Source organism: Formica exsecta, unplaced genomic scaffold (genome assembly GCF_003651465.1).
Source record: "Formica exsecta isolate Colony F162 unplaced genomic scaffold, ASM365146v1 scaffold1146, whole genome shotgun sequence".
NCBI classification, from domain to species: Eukaryota; Metazoa; Arthropoda; class Insecta; order Hymenoptera; family Formicidae; genus Formica; species Formica exsecta.
This window is the reverse complement of record NW_021848486.1, coordinates 31,353-50,861: the sequence shown is the minus strand read 5'-3', so window position 1 is coordinate 50,861 and position 19,509 is coordinate 31,353. Positions and strand designations below refer to the sequence as shown.

Here is a 19,509-nt window from a genome sequence, read left to right as displayed (position 1 = left end):
CACTGCGGGACGGTGCGACTAGAGTCCTAGATTATCAGAGAGGCGCCAACTCTACCCCACCCTTAGAACATATATAAATGAAAGGGGAATAGCAGGCTGAAAAGTGTCGGAAGGAAGTGAGAAAGAAATCGTAGTTGCCTCTCTCTTGTGAGTAACTCTGCTCAAAAGTGCGCATGCACGGCCATGTGTGTGTACACAAAGGTATGTATACTACAGACACGATGCTTGTATGTGTAGTTACTCCCAAGAGAGAGGCAACTACATTTTCTTTCTCACTTCCTTCCGACACTTTTCAGCCTGCTATTCCCCTTCCATTTATATATGTTCTAAGGGTGGGGTAGAGTTGGCGCCTCTCTGATAATCTAGGACTCTAGTCGCACCGTCCCGCAGTGGCTTCACTCCCCTCGCCTAAACCACGAGTTTATGCTCGGTCTCTATATTTTCTATGTCTATGGATAAAAGTATATTGGTGTAAACTAGATCATAGAATATAGAAACTTTTAGAAGTCTGTGGTTAGGTTATTTTACACTGTGGAGCAATTATTTTTTTCAAATCTTTTTTTTGCGCAAAAAAAAGGACCGGATGAGTATGTGATTATCAAAATCTAAATAGAGTATCCTAAATTCTCATTTATCATATTGTTTTTCAAAGGTTGCAGAATAGTTTTTATTATATTTTTAAGTAATATGTGTGAGTAAGACATACTGTCTAAATTATATGTCTATTATACTTCCATATATTATTTTCTATGATGGCATATACTCGCTGATATATTTAATAGAATTAATTAGAAAATCTTAAATTATTTTATTGTCGAGAAGTAAATAGAATATCTTCTAAGGCACTGCTTTATAAAAATGGTGAATGAAGTATTTGATGAAACACTCAGAGAAATGCAATTAATAAGCTCTGATGATGAGGGATCTATTCGATCGCCATTTGGTAAAGGGCAAAAACTTGTGAACAAGATACAGATGAAAAAGCAGTTAGGCCTCTTAGAAGGGATAGCCATTATATTAGGAATTATATTTGGCTCAGGTATATTAAAACTATAAATTTTCTATAAACAAGAAATTCAGTTTCTAAATCAATGTATTTTGACATACTTTGTGCTTCTATATGTATATATTAAATGTTTTTACTAAACTACATATATTTGTAGGCATTTTTATTTCACCAAAAGGAGTGATACAAGAGGTGGGCAGTGTAGGAGTGTCTCTAATCATATGGGTATTATGTGGTCTGCTCTCTATGGTTGGTGCCTTGTGCTACGCAGAATTAGGTACTAGCGTACCTCGCAGTGGAGGAGATTATGCCTATATTCATGAAGCATTTGGTGCGCTACCTTCATTTTTGTACTTATGGGCTGCTAATTTAATTTTTGTGTAAGTAAATCTTTATTTAATCAAATCTTGTTAGTTGGAAAAAAATATTGCAGAAATATACTTGTCATTTACAGACCTACAACAAATGCTATCATGGGATTGACTTTTGCTCAATATGTCTTACAACCATTTTTTCCTAATTGTGCCACTCCAGACTATGGTGTGCGACTAATTGCTGCACTGAGTATATGTGAGATTTTAGCAATATTAAACATATACAATATTATATTTAGATGTAAATACATTAGTTTATGTAAAATATATTTACATATGAAGTACTTGTGATATATTGGCTGTGTTCTAATATTCACTGCCAGTACTGGAAATCTATAATATACATTACGTGGACTGTAGATTCAGTACTGACAGTGAATTTTGAAATACAGCCATTATATCTAGTTGCAAATATGCATGCAAAAGCCATTATCTGTGAATACATCTAAATATATATATATTTACATTTTAATAATTTAAATATAGTACGAGAAGAATATTTTATTCACAATTTAAAATAACTTAAATTCCATCATTTTTTATTAACATAACACAATTTTATTTTTTTCAAAAGATATAAGAATTCAGAAAATAATGATAATCAATTTTCATATAAATACTTTTTTCTATTTTTTAAAACTTTTTAAATTAATGTTCAATTTAATTATTTTAAAATAGAGTAATTGATAAAACAAGTTTTTATTTAAAAAATTAAAGAATTAAATTATTTAATTCTTAATAATTTTTTAATGTTTTGGAAAAAGTTTGAGAACTTTATCAATTATACTATTTAAAAATAATTATTAAATTTAGTAATTATTCGAAAAAATAATATTTGTTTTTATTTTAAAAAATGATAAAAGTATTTAGTTGTGTGGAGATGAATTTATTATTATTACTTCTCAAATTTTTACATTTCAAAAGGAATAAAGTGTGAGATATTAAAAAAAAAACAAAAAAAAACGTAATTTAAATATAAAAGAAATGAGATTAAAAATCTAGTGTGTTACACTAGTTAATACATGCTCTTATACGCTTATAACGCTCGTTACTAATACAGGAAGTGACTATCACCAAGTCATTCTGAGTCTTATTTATTACTTTAATTAAATGGGAGAGGTATTATTCGTTACCGATTACAAATGTGGCAATTGGTACTCATTATTATGTTAAGTATAAAATCATATTGTTAGATAACTAAGAATCTTTCTGTGATATGAATCTACACTTCACAATGTGTCATCAGGTTGCTACTTGAATTATATGTGTTACTTTTGATGTTTCAATTTTATTTTAGAATCATTGTGCGAACTACAATAGTCAGATCTCGATATTCTTCCTCTATTGAAAAAAAGAAAATAAAAATATGATGTTTTCATAAAGAAAAATCTTATAAAATGTTTTTTTTCGCTTTAGAATTATTTCTTATAATATACAGGGTGTATCAGACCACCCGTGCCAGCCGAATATCTCGAAAACCGAGAACGGCAAACAAAAATATTTTAGACAAAAGTTGTAGGGTTTCAAGTAACGCATTACATATTAATATTAGTACGACTTTGAATAGCGTTGTCAAGATCACGTGAAGATCATCATAAATTTCTTAAATGGAACCTCCTATTTTTCATTGCATATTCTTGTAGCTTATCTCGAGAACTTTTCAAAACACTATAATAAAGTATTTTTTCATTAAGTACTTTTTGAGTTATTTTATATTTTAATCTGACACATATTTTGATATAAAAAATAAAATATCTTGTAAAATATTTAGTTTTTGATAATCTTACCGTAATACTTTTGTACAGAATAATGAGACAAATCAATTAGTATATGTTTTTAAGAAAAAGTATATAATTATTTATAATGTATTTTTTTAAACAATTATTCGTTTTTTTTTTAACTAATTGATTTGTCTTATTATTCTGTACATAAAAGTGTTACGGTAAGATTATCGAAAACTAAATATTTTACGAGATATTTTATTTTTTATATCAAAATATGTGTGTAAAAAAAAATAATTGTTTTTAAGAAAAAGTATGTAATTATTTACAATGTATTTTTTAAAACAATTATTTGTTTTTTTTTTTACACTAATTGATTTGTCTCATTATTCTGTAATACATAAAAGTATTATGGTAACATTATCGAAAACTAAATATTTTACGAGATATTTTATTTTTTATATCAAAATATGTCAGATTAAAATGTAAAATAGTTCGAAGAATATTCAATAAAAAAATACTTTATTATAGTATTTTGAAGAGGTCTCAAGAAGAGCTATAAAAATATGCAATAAAAAATAAGAGGTTCCGTTTAAAGAAATGATGGTAACTTTCATAACTTGAAAAGGTTACGAGTAAAAAAATTTTTTTATATGCGCTTTATTGTGGACTAAAAACTGTGTTAATTTCTCTTATTAAACTTTCTTGTAACTTCAATTAGTTATGAGGTATTTGCTCGGATATTTATGGACAGACATTCTATATATATGTAGTTTTCTTTAAATTGTGGGAGATACATATATTTCTCTGATTGGTCTCTTAAACTTTTTTTCATGCTGATTCCAACTATTGCTTCTTGCAGCGTTATATAATGCTGCGATCGAATTCTAGTAGTTTTATCTCGTTACGTAATTCTATTTGGAAATTTTGTAGGGTTTGCTGCTGTATCATTTCGAGTATAATTTGCTTATTATTTGTCACTTTTTTGTCCTATCATTAATTCGTATAATTCTATAACAATTTTTAATTTACATTGCGTGTTTCGCCAGCTTTTTTTCGGCTGCTTTGTGAATTGAATTCTGGTTGTAAATATGTATGTGTATGTGCCGTGCTTCTTCTATTTAAATAGTAGGCTTCTAGTGTTTTCTTTAACTATTCAAAATCTTTTGGATTTCTCAGGTTTTAAAATCGATATTTGCCTTGTCTTTTACTTTAAGGCATAAAATGACTTCTAATAATATATTTTCCTCTAATGAACTATAATTCTCATCGTATACGTATTTATGCTTAGAAATTTTGACAATTTTTATAAAATCTCGTCGAATTTAGGCACTATGTTGTAGGCTTCTTTCAATCGCAAATAACCGATAGCATATCTGTCTGATTTTTATCATCGTCTTTTGATTTTTTTTTTTTTGGCGTTGTTCCGGACGAAATCTTTTCCATTGATTATGCCAATCGTTTATTTCTTTGTGTATATCTCTAATTGGGTATATGGTATAAGATGGCTATAACGTCTTCGAAATTTTTTTGTTGTTTCTCTTTCCGCTTCAAGTTGCGCATTCGGTTCCATTGTTTTTCTGGCTTATTCCACTAACATTCTTTTTATTGGTAAGATTCTTCTTTTCTCTTGATGTTCACACACGTGCACACACGCTCGCGTGCGAATTCTATACTACTTCCAAAATCTTGCGCCATGCGCGGCACCAAGGAATCGGAATCGACGATGTCCAAAGTATTAGGATCCACCCGCTATAAAGAAACTAGTGGTTTTCTTTAGAGAATATATGTATATATTTGCCAATCGTGGTTACAATTTTCCTCTTAACGTGCGTTTACATTGTTTAATATGTGCTTTTACATTACTAATACATTAAGCGACCCAGTCGTTCCGAGTCGTTTATACAGGGTATCTGACAAGTAAGTGAACAAACGAAAAGTGGAGGTAGATTGGGTCAAACTGAATCGAAAAGTCCTGAACCATTTTTTTTATAATGTTTAATAAAGGAGTTATTATTGTTTAAGTCTGTCCAATCAGCGTCGACCTTTAGCCGCGCGCCTGGTAGTGTGCGTGAGCGCCCCGTCGCTACGGCGACGCACACTATCAGGCGGGCGGTTCACTGACGTGCGTCCGGTTAAAAGTCGACGGTGATGGGCCAGACTTTACTCAATAATAACTCTTTTATCAAGCGTTATAGAAAAAAATGGTACAGGACTTTTCTTTTCAGTTTGACCCAATCTATCTCCACCTTTCGTTTGGTCACTTACTTGTCGGACACCCTGCATATTATTTTAAGAGGAGATTCTAGTGTAACAGCTCTAAAAACAAGTGATCTTTATAATTTTTTTTAAAGAAAACTATTGATTATATCCGAATAAACTTTTTTGAAATATAAAGAGATATTCTTGAAATAAAATACAAAAAATTTTGACTTAAAAAAATTTTTTTATTATGCAGGGTGGGCTATTTTAATGTCCCTATTAGGGATGTTCCGAATATACAAAAATCTGTATTCGCGAATGTTACGTCCAGACTCGAGGACGGATAAGTTAATGGAAGGGCGCAACAACTATCTTTTATTATCTCGAAGTTAAACGCCTCGTGGCGTTCGGAATCGGGTCGAACGAACTTGCAGGTCCGAAAATCAGATAAATGACAATTAGGATCGCTATTATTCTGGTTGTTCAGACGTTCGTACGGTGGTTCCTTTTCGGTTGGGGAATAAAAAGAGAATTTAATCTCTTTTACGCGGGATGGGACCAAGTGCGATCTTCGGACTGAAAATGAGTGGGGGTTAATAATGAATTAAATGATTTTTATTAATAAAATAAAATACGATTTTATTTATATTTAAAATAAATGAAGTTAATATATATGGGTTTATTATAGCAAAAAAATAACATTGAGAGTTGAGTTGGTATGTGTGAATATGTGTGAGTGAGTGTGTGTATGTGTGCGTGTGTTATTTCTTCGCAGGTATTACATTAGTATAGAGGACATCAGTCAGAGTGATAAGGGAAAGATTTTATCGTTAACATTAAGTCTCTGTCTGGTTATTACAATAAAAGTATATTTAATTAGAAATAAAAAAAAAATAAAATATGTGAGTAAGAGTGTGAAGGGAATTAAGGGATTATTGAGTGAGGGAATAATAGGAGATTTTCCAGATCATGGTTTAATTTTGGTAGGATGTCTGGCTTCTAGGTTTGGAAGTTTATCACAGAAATCCTGGATCGCCTTCTCGATGTCATCTAACTCGAAATGATTGTGGGGAAAACGGTTGTTCAGAAGAAGAAGAAAGACGTTCGGGGAAGTATACGGGAGAGTAACTGGGGGAAAGAGAAAGAGTAGGTTCGGTGGTTTGTGTGGTTGATTATGTAATGAGATATATAACTACTACTAATAGTTGCGCAAAAATTAAAGTCCGCAGCAGCTCGAGTTTTCCGAGTCTTGCGATGGGCTCGATATAAACTGCTGGGTCACAAATTATAAGTTTGGCCCGACCTAGTTTTCATTACGAAACCAGTGAAAATATAATAGTTATTTATCGCGAGAAGTTATGCGTATGAATAAAATTGAATAATTGTGACTTACTTTTTATAAAAGGGATGATCAAGAAAGATTGGCTAATGGTGCGGTGTTTCCCGGTTGATCTGTGTTGCAGTGCAATGTTGTGATCGACTTATGAAAACGACGGGGTCGTTTTATAGATGAGGATACTGGTTGCACAAATGAGTACTAGTTGAGCAATAAACTCGCGGTGTAAAAGGACAAAGTAAAACATCACGGAATAAAAACTGAAAACTATGTAATGAATTCTGGTCTTGTGAGTTCTCTTTTTATAATCCCCATTTGGAGGATGTATTCTAATTCTAAGAGCAGGATTCTTCCAAAACTCTGTCGAATCGAAATAGTGTGGGAGAGGGGACCTTTTAAACTTTAACGAATTAAAATTTGTGTCAGTATCCTCATTAGGCCGGGTGTTTCTCCTACTTCTCACGTTTTTACCTGTGGTGATCGTCGCTTAGCGAACTCAGTATCAGTTCAAAGGCCCCTTGAACATTAGCTTTCTCGGCGAACTTTTGCGCACGTGATCTAATTAGAAAAGGTCTTACTTTCTTATGATTATTTTTATCGATATTGATGCAGCTGTCTTTATTGAATATTTTGTTAAGGAAATTTTATTATTATTGATCCAATTATATTTGTTAGGTATTTCGTTAGAAGGAATTTTATTATCTTTTCGGTATCACTTTATTCTTATGCCGGAAAATTTTATTACAAGGGATATCTATTGTTTTTTATTTATTTTGGGGGGATCGACATGATTTCGTCACCGATTTTCTTGCGTCTTTCTCATGATTACTCATAGATATAGTTATTGACAAGTGACTAAGTGTTTAAGAAAATGCATGGCGCAAGATGCTCTGTTTACTGAACGATTCATTTTTATCACCAATCGATGGTCATTGCCGCAATTTTGCGGAAGGAAGGAATTGTGGAGTCTACAGGACGTAACACGAATATGAATACGGATACGATTATTTTTCATAATCGCGAATACGAAAACGAATACTTTGACCTTGACCTTGCACCATCGTGATTTAATTCTTAAATTCGATTTAGTAACATGCTGTCACTATCAAATAATGAACGATAGACAGTGACAACATGCTACTAAATCGAGTTTAAGAATTAAATCACGATGGTGCAAGTCGCCCTTAGACTAACAAGGGGAGGGCGCGACCTTGGGTTCAACGAATTGAAAAAGGCTTTTATATAATGTAGTACTCTTACCAGAAGAGTACTTCAGCAAAGGGATAGGGCGCAACGCTCAGCCATTTCCAAGAAAAATTGATTTAAATAATGGTGTTCTTCATATTTGGCTCCGTTATACCGATTATCGAGAAGGCGGCGTAGCTCGGGCACTAAGCACGTGGCTATTATGCATCAGACCCGGGATCGACTCCTGTCCCGCGCACTTTTTTTTAAATCTTTTTTTATACGACCCAGCAACGAATGTTTATTCGTGTAAAATAAATTTAATTTAACCAACAATGTTGTTTTTTCTTTTAAATTTGCACTTTCCAAATTTTTTTTTTTAATTTATTCACGAAACTGGGCATAATTTTTATTCAACTTACAACCTTACTATTTTATACATTCTACCCGATTAGGATCAGACAGGAACTCGAAGAATCGGACAGAATAGAATTGTGTTGTATAGAAATATACGTTACAAGAGGGAAGTAATTTGGAAGGGACCAAAAACCGTTAACAGTTACGGTCAAACCAGCTACACAGATATTATGGTCGGAGCGGTATACCGAAGTTGAGAGAAAAATTATATACCAAATTAAATATTTTTTGTATTAAATTATAACTATGTTCGAATAGTGGCGTTATATTTGCTTTGTTTTATATTGGGTAGAATGTATAAAATAATAAGATTATAAGTTGAATAAAAATTATATCCATTTCCAGAATAATTTTAAAAAAATTGCCATTCGAAAATGCAAATTTAAAGGAAAAAACAAAATTGTTGGTTAAATTAATTTTATTTTACACGAATAAATATTCGTTGCTAGATTGTATAAAAGAAAATGAGAAAAATAGTGCGAGTGACAGCAATCGAACCCGGGTTTGATGCGTGTTAGCCACGCGTTAGTGCCCGAGTTACACCGCCTTCTCGCTAATCGATATAACAGAGGCAAATATAAGGAACGCCATATTATTTAAATCAATTTTTTTTGGAAATGGCTGAGCGTTGCGCCATATCCCTTTAATGAAGTACTCTTCTGGTAGAATGACCCTAAGGTCGCGCCTTGTAATATCAAAAATATATCTTTCTTTGTAAATAATTGTTCATTATGACTGACTGGGAGCGTCCCGTTTGACCACGTTGATATTGACCACGGTCCCGATTGACCACGTTGATATGACAGTGGTCAATCGGGACCGTTTTCAATCGGGACCGTGGTCAATTGGGACCGTGGTCAATATTAACGTGGTCAATCGGGACCGTGGTCAATCTGGACCGTGGTCAATATCAACGTGGTCAATCGCAACGTGGTCAATCTCAACGTGGTCAATTGGGACCGTGGTCAATATTAACGTGGTCAAACGGGTGCCACTCTGACTGATTATACAGGGTAGGCCATTTTAATGTATCCACTAAAATATCTTAAAATCTAGAAGTTTAAGACAAAAATGTTTTAGACGAAAGTTGTATAGTTTCGAGGGGGCCATAAGATGATACCATTGGTTTGACCTTGAAAAGTTATTTGAAGGTCACAAAAGTCACATCTAATTTTTTAAATGGAATACTATATTTTTTATTGCATATTCTTGTACCTTATCTCGAGAGTTTTTATTTTTTCATTAAGTACTTTTTGTGTTATTTTATATTTTAATCTGATATATTTTGATATAAAAAATAAAATATCTCGTAAAATATTTAGTTTTCGATAATCTTACCGTAATATTTTGTGTACAGAATAATGAGACAAATCAAGTAGTATAAAAAAAGATAAATAATTGTTTAAAAAAATACACTGTAAATAATTACATACTTTTTCTTAATAACATTTTTTTTTTATACTAATTGATTTGTCTCATTCTGTACATAAAAGTACAGACGTGCGGGGGGGGCTCCACTATTAAAAAACTAGACACATAGGTTTGCATTGAACCTCGCTTTACACGGAGAAGCAATATTTTCATCTGCAGTAATGGATAAAAATTCGTAAAGCTTCATTGCTGTACTTCTTTTGAAATTTCTAATTTTATTTGCTTCATTTGATATTGGGTAGAATGCATAAAATAATACGGTTGTAAGTTGAATAAAAATTATACCCAGTTTCGTGAGTAAATTTAAAAAAAAATTGTCTTTTGAAAGTGCAAATTTAAAAAAAAACAACAAAATTGTTGGTTAATTTAACTTTATTTTACATGAATAAATATTCGTTGCTAAATTGTATAAAAAAAGAATAAGAAAAAGAATGGCAGAAACAAGAATTGAACCCGGGTTGGATGCGTGATAGCCACGCGCTTAATGCCCGAGCTACACCGCCTTTTCGCTAATGGGTATAACGGAGCCAGATATAAGGAAAGCTATATTGTTTAAATCATTTTCTTGGAAATGGCTGAGCATTGCGCCCTATCCCTTTGCTCAAATACTCTTTTAATAGAGTACTACACTATATAAAAGCCTTTTTCAATTCGGTGACCCCAAGATCACGCTCTCCCCTAGTAGTCTCAGGAACGTGCGCATCACAAATGTAATAGCACAATATTCTAGTAGCAAAAGTTCTTATTAAAATTTTCGATTCAATATTTTATTTTGTATTAATAATAAAAATAATTATTTAAAATATTTATATTTTATTGTTACTAGAGTATTGTGCTATTACATTTGTGGTACGCACGTTCTTGAGACTAAGTGATGCGCTCCTTAGTTACGATGCGGCGATGCGTTGCTAAGGTGCGAGCGGTAAGAGGGGAGCAGTGAGCAGTAGGCGTGAGTAAAGAAATCCAGCCGAAAGTTACAAATAAATCCCAGTTCACTTATATGATAAGTCGTTTGGACAGGGTTCTTATTCCTACCGCAGCATCTTTATTCCCATGTCGCCACCGTCAACTCAGAGTTTTACGGCGACTACTCAGGAGCCTTAATCATATAATCTGGTTATCCTAGGCATCAATCAATATGTGAATGTATGCTAACGGAACCTTCCTGTTTGGCAACAGAAGCCGAGTAAGATATGCAGTTCTTAGACATTTAAATAGAATAGTAACGTACATTGATATTTATGCAAGCTCTTAATATTTGTTTCAACTTCAATAAACACAGGTCTATTAGTATAATATAAGTGCAATAAAACTGAATATTATAACTGCATAAATGTTACTAATGAATAATCGGTTATTTTACTTTCATAAATATAACATGTAATGTAACATACAGGGTGAGGAAAAAGTATGGAAACCCTGAAAAATTTCGAAATATATAAATTTTATAGAAAATTGTTTCGAATAAAAGTTGTGGGGTTTAAAGAGACCTATTTACTGATCTTATCAATTTGGGTTTGGATGGCGTCGCCAAGATCACCTTGAATTTTTTTAATGGAAACCTATTTTTTATTACATATGTTATATCATAGTTATATTCTATATAGCAAATGATTGATTCAATTTAATCAAAATACAGACTCTTTAATATTAAACAAAATAAACACTAATCTGATCGAGTAGCAATTAAGAGTCAGCGCGGGAGATAGTGCGCGTACAATATTTGTGATTTATTACAATAAAACACTCATCGATTTACATAGACGTTTCGACCCCTTTTTTTGGGGTCTTCATCAGCATAATATTTAAAAAAAAACCAAAATCAAACATATGTCATATTATTCGCAATTAAGCAGACTTAGCGCAATGGAAACTGAGAATCATTGGAAAAAACGCAATTGTTATGTTAATCGGAAACTAATTTCTACATGTTTACGATAATAGACTCGCTGTGGAACGATACCAGGGTCACGTAGATATGTCATCCATGTTATAAATATTATTAGATGTTTGAGTATTCTCCTCCATCCTCGGTTGACAAGCCAAGAAGTATGAGAATTAATCTGGATTAATGTGACATGCTCTTGGGTTAAAGATCGTGCTTCCTGGGATTAACAAGGGTGGAGTGAGCTATCCGACATGGATCACGATATTAATTGTTTAACTGACCGCATTAAATAGAAATTTAAATTATGAACCCCCACTCGTGACGGGGAAACAATTATACAGTTAAAATGAAATAAAGAACTTAATTAAATATAATTAGGTATAACAGGCCTGTCTAACCGTCAGGAGCGGAGGAGCAACCGATCCCACTCTTACCGCTTTAGACTTCCCCCACCATCGCGTGTTTCCGCAGCTCACAGTCTCGACGCGCAGCGTCGTAAACGTTCTTATTTACGCATAAGGCAGTAAAATTGACGATTGGACGTGTCAAGCAATGAATTTATAGGTAAAAGTTAATATTTTTGTTAAATATGCATAAAAGGTTACACCTCACCGATTTTATTGCCACTTAACTATGTTGTAGGGGAGGTTCTTCTGAGTAATCCGCCGCAAGAAAAAAGTGGGGGAAAGCATTTGTTTAGAACAATGCTCGGATTTAGTTGCACATTTCGGCTTGATTCCGTGGCTCACGCCTATTGCCCCCCACTCACCGCTCATACGTTAGCGACGAGTCGCCAGATACGCGTAACTAAGGAGCGCGACGCTTTGTCTCAGGAGCGTCCGTATATAAGAATGTCCAAATATAATAGTAAGACAATACTTTTCTAAATGCACCGCGAAAATTCTCAAAATTAAAAGTTTTTCTTCAATATTTTATATCAATGAAATATAAAATATTGAAGAAAAACTTTTAATTTTGAGAATTTTCGCGGTGCATTTAGAAAAGTATTGTCTTACTATTATATTTGGACATTCTTATATACGGACGCTCCTGAGACAAAGCGTCGCGCTCCTTAGTTACGCGTATCTGACGACTCGTCGCTAACGCACGAGCGATGAGTGGGGGGCAATAGGCGTGAGCCACGGAATTGGGCCGAAATGTGCAACTAAATCCGAGCACTGGTTTAGAAGATATGACAAATTAAAGTTTGACATTACAGTTTGTATATGCTGTAATAATCTGTTATTTTTTTATTGAAAAAGGCTTGCGACTTTAACGCGTGGGCGGGGAAGGGGCGGAGCTTCTCCCCTGCACCCCCACCCGAAAAAATTCCACCCCAAAGCTACAATTTGGGTTATATAACGTAATCCAAACCAAATTTTAGTTTTAAATCAGAAATAGGTGTGGGTTAGGTTATTTCTTCCGGAAGTTGAGCCCCCCGTAGGGGGGGGGCGGAACGCACTGTGTTCACGCATATTCTTTACAACGCGAATCGAGATCCACCCCACAATTGTTGTGTGGATGGAAAAGTGTATGCATGGATGCAGTGAGTTCCGCCCCCCCCCCCCCTACGGGGAGGCTCTATTACCAAAAAACTAGACACATAGGTTTGGGTTGAACCTTGCTTTGCGTGGAAAATTGTAAATCCATGTGGAACATTGTTTCGCGTTGTAAAGTATATGCGTGGACACAGTTTTAAAGCAAAGTGAGATTCTACATGGGTTGTACATGAGTTGAATCTCGCTTTGCGTGAAAAGTTGTAAACTCATGTGGAATTTCACCATACTATACTAATATTTCAACATAAAATGAATGCAAACTTTGTAGTAATTTGAAATAAATTTTATGTGAAATCAACATATTTTTAATAATAAAACTTAGAAAAATGTTATTGATAGTCTGTACTCATTCTCACTTTTATTATAGAATAAAATCAACATTTTTTTCTATAAATTTTAACAGATAAATCTTGTCAATAATACGAAACATATCTATTGTGTAAAATGAAAAATATGTGGACATTGTGTTAATTGTACACTTTTTTTCAGTTGTTCTAATAATTCAACATTTGAGTTTAATTAACACAACAGTAATATATTTAATTAATATATGAATGTATTAAATATTGAACAGAAGCATTTTAACCAACATATTTTTTTTAACAAGGAGACTTTTCCAAACTGAACAACGAGAAAAATTTTCCAGCTGTGTATTGATACAATTACTTTAAATTACTTTAAAATTACTTTAAAATTACTTTAATTAATACAACTACTTTAAAAATTTATATATTTATAAAAAAATTTATGAGAAAAATATTACAAATTATACAAAATAAATTATATTTTTTTAAATAAAATAATATTTACGAGAATTATAATTTAAATCACAATAAACAATAATATTTTCTCAAAACTGAAGACTAAATTTGTGACAAAAAACTTATCTGACAAAAAAATTATCTTGTAAGTAGAGAAAACGAACTAGAAAATAAAAAAGGATCGCCCACTTTATAATATAAACTACATAAAATTGTTTAAAATATATAAAATATTTGAAAATATGCAAAAAATATGCAAATATGCACGAAATATGCAAATATGCACAATATATGCAAATATGCACAAACATGTAAATATGCACAATTAAATATGCATTTTTAGAATGCTTCTTGGATAAAACATATTTCTATTTTGATCTTACTTCCCAATCTGTTTTCTAAAAAAATATGCAGTTACATAAAAATCCGATGTCTAATAATTATACAGTTTCACATGGGTTTGCAACTTTCTGTGAGAAGCGAGGTTCAGCCCATATCGCCGTGTGTCTCGGACACGAAATGTGATTTATAATTATACAGTTTCACATGGGTTTGTAACTTTCTGGGCGAAGTGAGGTCCGTGTTGTGTCACAATATTGTGTGTGTATACTTCTTTTAGTATTAATGTAGAAAACTATTTGTTACTAATTAGATGTATTTAATAAACTTTTTTTGTTAATAACTTTGTAATAAAAAAGGAGTAACGCTTAAAACCTTTTGGAGAATACTCAGGACAGTGACCTTGACAATATTTGTCAAGGTCATTGACATTTGAAGGGGCTGTCCTTATGTAAATGTATGTGTGTTTGTTAATTTGTAAGATTTTAACATATAAAAAAAATTAACACATAATTTGCCGAAATTATTTTTTGGTTTTAATGACTTTTTAAGTTCTTACAAAGACGATGCTCAATTCGATGGGTCACATTCAGAAGAATATCTATATATACAGGATGTCTGGTAAAGATTGTGCCAGCGCTCGTGAGCAGATAGAGCACAGTAAACTGAACAGGAAAGTCCTGTATCATGTTTTTCTATAACGCTTAGTAAAGGAATTATTATTGAGTAAAGTCTGACCAAGTTCAGCGCCGACTTTTAGCCGCGCGCCTGGTAGTGTGCGTGAGCGCTCCGTCGCTACGGTGGCGCACACTATCGATGTGCGTTCGGCTAAGAGTCGTCGCTGATTGGCCAAACTTTACTCGATAATAATTCCTTTATTAAGCGTTATAGAAAAAAATTATACAGAACTTTCCTGTTCAGTTTACTGTGCTCTATCTGCTCACGAGCGCTGGCACAATCTTTACCAGACACCCTGTATATATATAGTGTCCGTCTATAAATGTCCGAGCAAATCTCTCACAACTGATTGAAGTTACAAGAAAGTTTAAGAAGAGAAATTAGCACAGTTTTTAGTCCGCAATACAGCGCATGTAAAAAAATTTTTTTTCTCGTAATCTTTTCTAGTTATGAAGGTCACTATCGTTTTTTTTTTTTAATGGAAGCCCCTATTTTTTATTGTATATTCTTATAGCTCTTCTTGAGATATTTTCAAAACACTATAATAAAGTATTTTTCCATTAAATATTTTTCGAGTTATTTTATATCTTAATCTGACATATTTTGATAAAAAAATTAAATATCTTGTAAAATATTTAGTTTTCGAAAATCTTATTATAAGACTTTTATGTACAGAATAATGAGACAAATCAATTAGTGCAAAAAAAACAAGTATTTGTCAAAAAAAAATTCATTGTAAATAATTACATACTTTTTCTCTTAAAAACAATTATTTTTTTTATACCAATTGATTTACCAGCACCATTTGTTGACGCAAAAAAATTTGCTTTCATACGATAAAAATTTTTTTGTTTACTGAACACGTGCTCGAACAAACAGAATGAATTTCACTTACTGAGTTTAATGAAATTTTTAAAATGCCGGAGTTCTTTTATAAACATCCTGTATAATATATACATGTGTGTATGTGTGTGTGTGTGTGTGTGCGTGTGTGCGCGTGCTTGCGTGCGTGCGTGCAATATAAAATATTATATATTTTTTTATAGGCTTCCTTACGTTCATCAATTGTTACGACGTAAAAGAAACTTCTAAGATGCAGAATATATTTATGTTTGCTAAAATCGGGGCTCTGACGATTATTATTCTGGCTGGGTTAATCTGGCTTTGCATGGGTAAGTTTTTAAATAAATCGTTTGCATATATTGTATTTATACTATATATATAGTATTATATATTCTGGCATATCTTCTGTTAATTAAAGTTTATTATATTAGGACATACAGAAAATTTTGAAAATGCTTTTGAAAACACGAATACCGATCCTGGTAAAATTGCTGTGGCCTTTTATTCTGGAATATTTTCTTACTCAGGATGGAATTATTTGAATTTTATGACAGAGGAATTGAGAGATCCTTATGTGTAAGCTATATATTCTATGAAGAAATAGATGGTTTTCTCCAATATTGTAAAAAGAAAAATTGAAATGTATTGATTACAAAAACAAAAGCTCTGATATATTGTATATAAAATGTCGAGAAGGAATAGGGTTAATAAGAGCTGAGTGCAATAAATAAATGCACTTATATTGTATAAAAATTCTCTTTAATAATAATGAACATTTTGGTCCTTTTTTTAGACCATATTCATTATTTATTAATCGCCAGAAAAATAGTCTCAATCAACAAACAGATACCGAATGTCCTCACCACACATATGCAGCAACTATTGAAAAGTTAACGAAATTTTAAATATTGTGCATCCCTATATATTTATTTTCCTCCCTGTCCCCGCCATATGCGATTTGACGATTATCCATCTTGGTTTGTTTGTATTTAACACTTTGTCAGTATGTTATTTGTATCCTTGTATGCTGAAGATATTCTACAGGAAGTACCGAAACATCTTCATTATTATTTAAAAGAATTTTTACACAATATAATAGTGCATATAGTAAGAACATCAGCTCATGGCGATTGGTTTGATAGGGAATGTTTGCAAGCAATCGACCAAAAGAATTCTACATAGCTTACAATCAAACAAAAGGACACATAGCACTAGAGCAGCAACGAAGAGATACACTGAGAAGAGAAGGGAAGCTAACAAAGTTATATGTTGCAAGAAACGAGAACATGAAGATAACTAGTTAAGGGATCTCGAGGGTGAGAGTAACAAGAAAGAGATATGAAGATTCTATCAAAGAGTAGCCTACAAAGGAGAGGTTATAAGTCCAACATCCATTTTTGTAAAGATAAAGAAGATAACATACAAACACAGATAATATAAAACAGCGATGGGCAGAGTATTTTAAGGAACACCTCGGTGAAAACAATAACCTGGAGACTGCTAAACAGGAGAGGAGACTAACACGACAGGAGAAAGACGATGACGATAAAGAGGGAATGCCTCCGCCGGGCATGTATGAAATACGAAAAGCCATGAAAAAACTAAAAAGTAACAAAGCGCTTGGACCAGATAATATCGCACCAGAACTGATGAAATATGAAGGCAAAAGATTAGAGTGAGATGTAAAAGCTCATAACTAAGATCTGGAGCGAGGAGTGCATGTCAAGGAACTGGAATCAAGGTTTGATATATCCTATAAGAGGGACGATAGATTGGAAAGCAATAATCATAGAGGCATTAGCCTCCTAAACACTGGATATAAGATTCTGTCTTCCATCTTGTGTGAGCGTCTGAAAGAATTCGTCGAGAGAAGCGTAAGGTCATATCAATGTGATTTTATGCTTGGAAGGGTAATAACGGATCAAGTTTTTGCCCTAAGGCAAATTCTGGAGAAAACTCGTGAGTACCGAATAGACACGCACCATATGTTTATAGACTTTAAGATCGCCTATGACAGCATAAACAGAGAAAAATTGTTTGAAGCTATGACAGAACTTGAGGTTCCTCAAAAATTGGTTAGGTTAGGTTATGCAGGATGATATTGGGAAAAATATGGAATGTGCGGTGAAAATTCCATCGAAATTTATCGGAGTTATTCAATATGCGCATATATGCGTCATTACCAGTTTCGGCACGAAAATTTTAGGCGCACATATGCGTCATTACCAGTTAACTGGTTAAGCGATTTACATGTGTGCATATTATTTTTCGCCCTATTTTGATATTATAATTAATATCAGAAATTTTGTCAGTAATTATGTATGGTCCAGTCCATAAAGAGTCAAGTTTCTTCGAACGTCCTCTCCGAACTGTTTCATCATGTAGCAATACTTTATCTCCTACCTTGAAGGCAGTTTTTTTCGCCTTTTTGTCATAATGGTTTTTTATTTTAATTTTTTCCACTTTCATGTGCTCTTTAGCGATTTGATTTGTCGCTCGTATTCTTTCCTTTAATTCCTAGGCGTAATCGTCGTAAGTATACGTAGGTTTCGGTGGTGTTGTTAGCGCTGTTGGTAAGGTTGCTTGATGTCCGTATACTAGTTCGAAGAGTGAATCTTGTTGCCATATGGAGGATAATATTGTATGAGAACATGGCGTAAGGTATCCACTCGTCCCAGTGTCTGGTCGGCATTTATATAGTGTCGTAAGTACTCGGCCAGTGTGCGATGTGTAAGCGTTCTAGCGCACCATTACTTTCTGGATGGTATGCGGTTGTTTATATTTTTTCTATTTTTAATAGTTTGCACATGTTTTTGAATATATTGTTTAAAAAGTTCGTGCCTTGATCCGTTAGCACTTTGTCAGATTCCGTGTTTGAATATTATTTTAATTACGAATTCTTTTGCTACGGTGGCGGCTTCTTGATTAGGTAAAGCAGGCCTGTCTAACTACCAAGAGCGGAGGAGCAATCGATCTCACTCTTACCGCTTTAGACTTCCCCCACCATCGCGTGTTTCTACAGCTCACAGTCTCGACGCGCAGTGTCGTAAACGTTCTTATTTACGCATAAGGCAGTAAAATTGACGATTGGACATGTCAAGCTTTCTTTTTGACATGATATTACTAAAATGTTATAAGGTTAATAATAATAGTAGGGATACGAATGTTATTTAAAGTTGTAGTAACATGGATAAATAATGTGACGTGATATAATAATAATATAGTAATATTAATAACATTGCTGCAGGACTTTCTTATTTAATTTTTTAACTTTAGGGATCTCAAAAAGCTTTTTGGTAAATATGCATAAAAGGTTACACCTCACCGATTTTATCGCCACTTAAATATGTTGTAGGGGAGGTTTTTCTGAGTAATTCGTCGCAAGAAAAAAGTGGGGAAAAGCATTCGTTTAGAAGATATGACAAATTAAAGTTTGACATTAAAGTTTGTGTATGCTGTAATAACCTATTATCTTTTTATTGAAAAAGGCTTACGACTTTAACGTGTGGGCGGGGGAGGGGCGGGGCTCCTGCACCCCCACCCCGAAGCTACAATTTGGGTTATATAACGTAATCCAAACCAAATTTTAGTTTTAAATTAAAAATAGGTTTGGGTTAGGTTATATCTTCAGGAAGTGGAGCCTCCCCGTAGGGGGGGGCGGAACCCATTTTGTCCACATATATTTTACAACGCAAAGCGAGGTCCATCCCACAATTGTTGTGTGGAGAGGAAAGTGTATGCGTGGATGCAGTGGGTTCCGCCCCCCCCC

At 33.2% G+C, this 19,509-nt stretch overlaps 2 protein-coding genes across 3 annotated transcripts in view; both read left to right on the top strand.

The window, feature by feature from the left end:
- The first annotated feature begins 437 nt into the window (after positions 1 to 437).
- The window catches only part of LOC115237439 (Y+L amino acid transporter 2), a 35,444-nt gene continuing 16,372 nt past the window's right edge, over positions 438 to 19,509 (top strand). Inside the window, exons 1-7 of one of the 2 annotated variants that reach the window (XM_029810471.1) lie at positions 450 to 587; positions 653 to 691; positions 823 to 1,039; positions 1,164 to 1,386; positions 1,461 to 1,576; positions 15,944 to 16,069; positions 16,172 to 16,316. In XM_029810471.1, coding sequence (XP_029666331.1) covers positions 859 to 1,039; positions 1,164 to 1,386; positions 1,461 to 1,576; positions 15,944 to 16,069; positions 16,172 to 16,316 — 791 coding nt within the window. In that variant the 5' untranslated portion in view covers positions 450 to 587; positions 653 to 691; positions 823 to 858. Of the gene's footprint in view, positions 1,040 to 1,163; positions 1,387 to 1,460; positions 1,577 to 15,943; positions 16,070 to 16,171; positions 16,317 to 19,509 lie in introns of both variants that reach the window. The other variant, XM_029810480.1, reaches the window with a different exon arrangement.
- The window catches only part of LOC115237447, a 10,377-nt gene continuing 7,191 nt past the window's right edge, over positions 16,324 to 19,509 (top strand). The window contains exon 1 of the mRNA XM_029810494.1: positions 16,324 to 17,699. Within this exon, the coding sequence (XP_029666354.1) occupies positions 17,639 to 17,699 (61 nt within the window). The 5' untranslated portion in view covers positions 16,324 to 17,638. The remainder of the gene's footprint in view (positions 17,700 to 19,509) is intronic.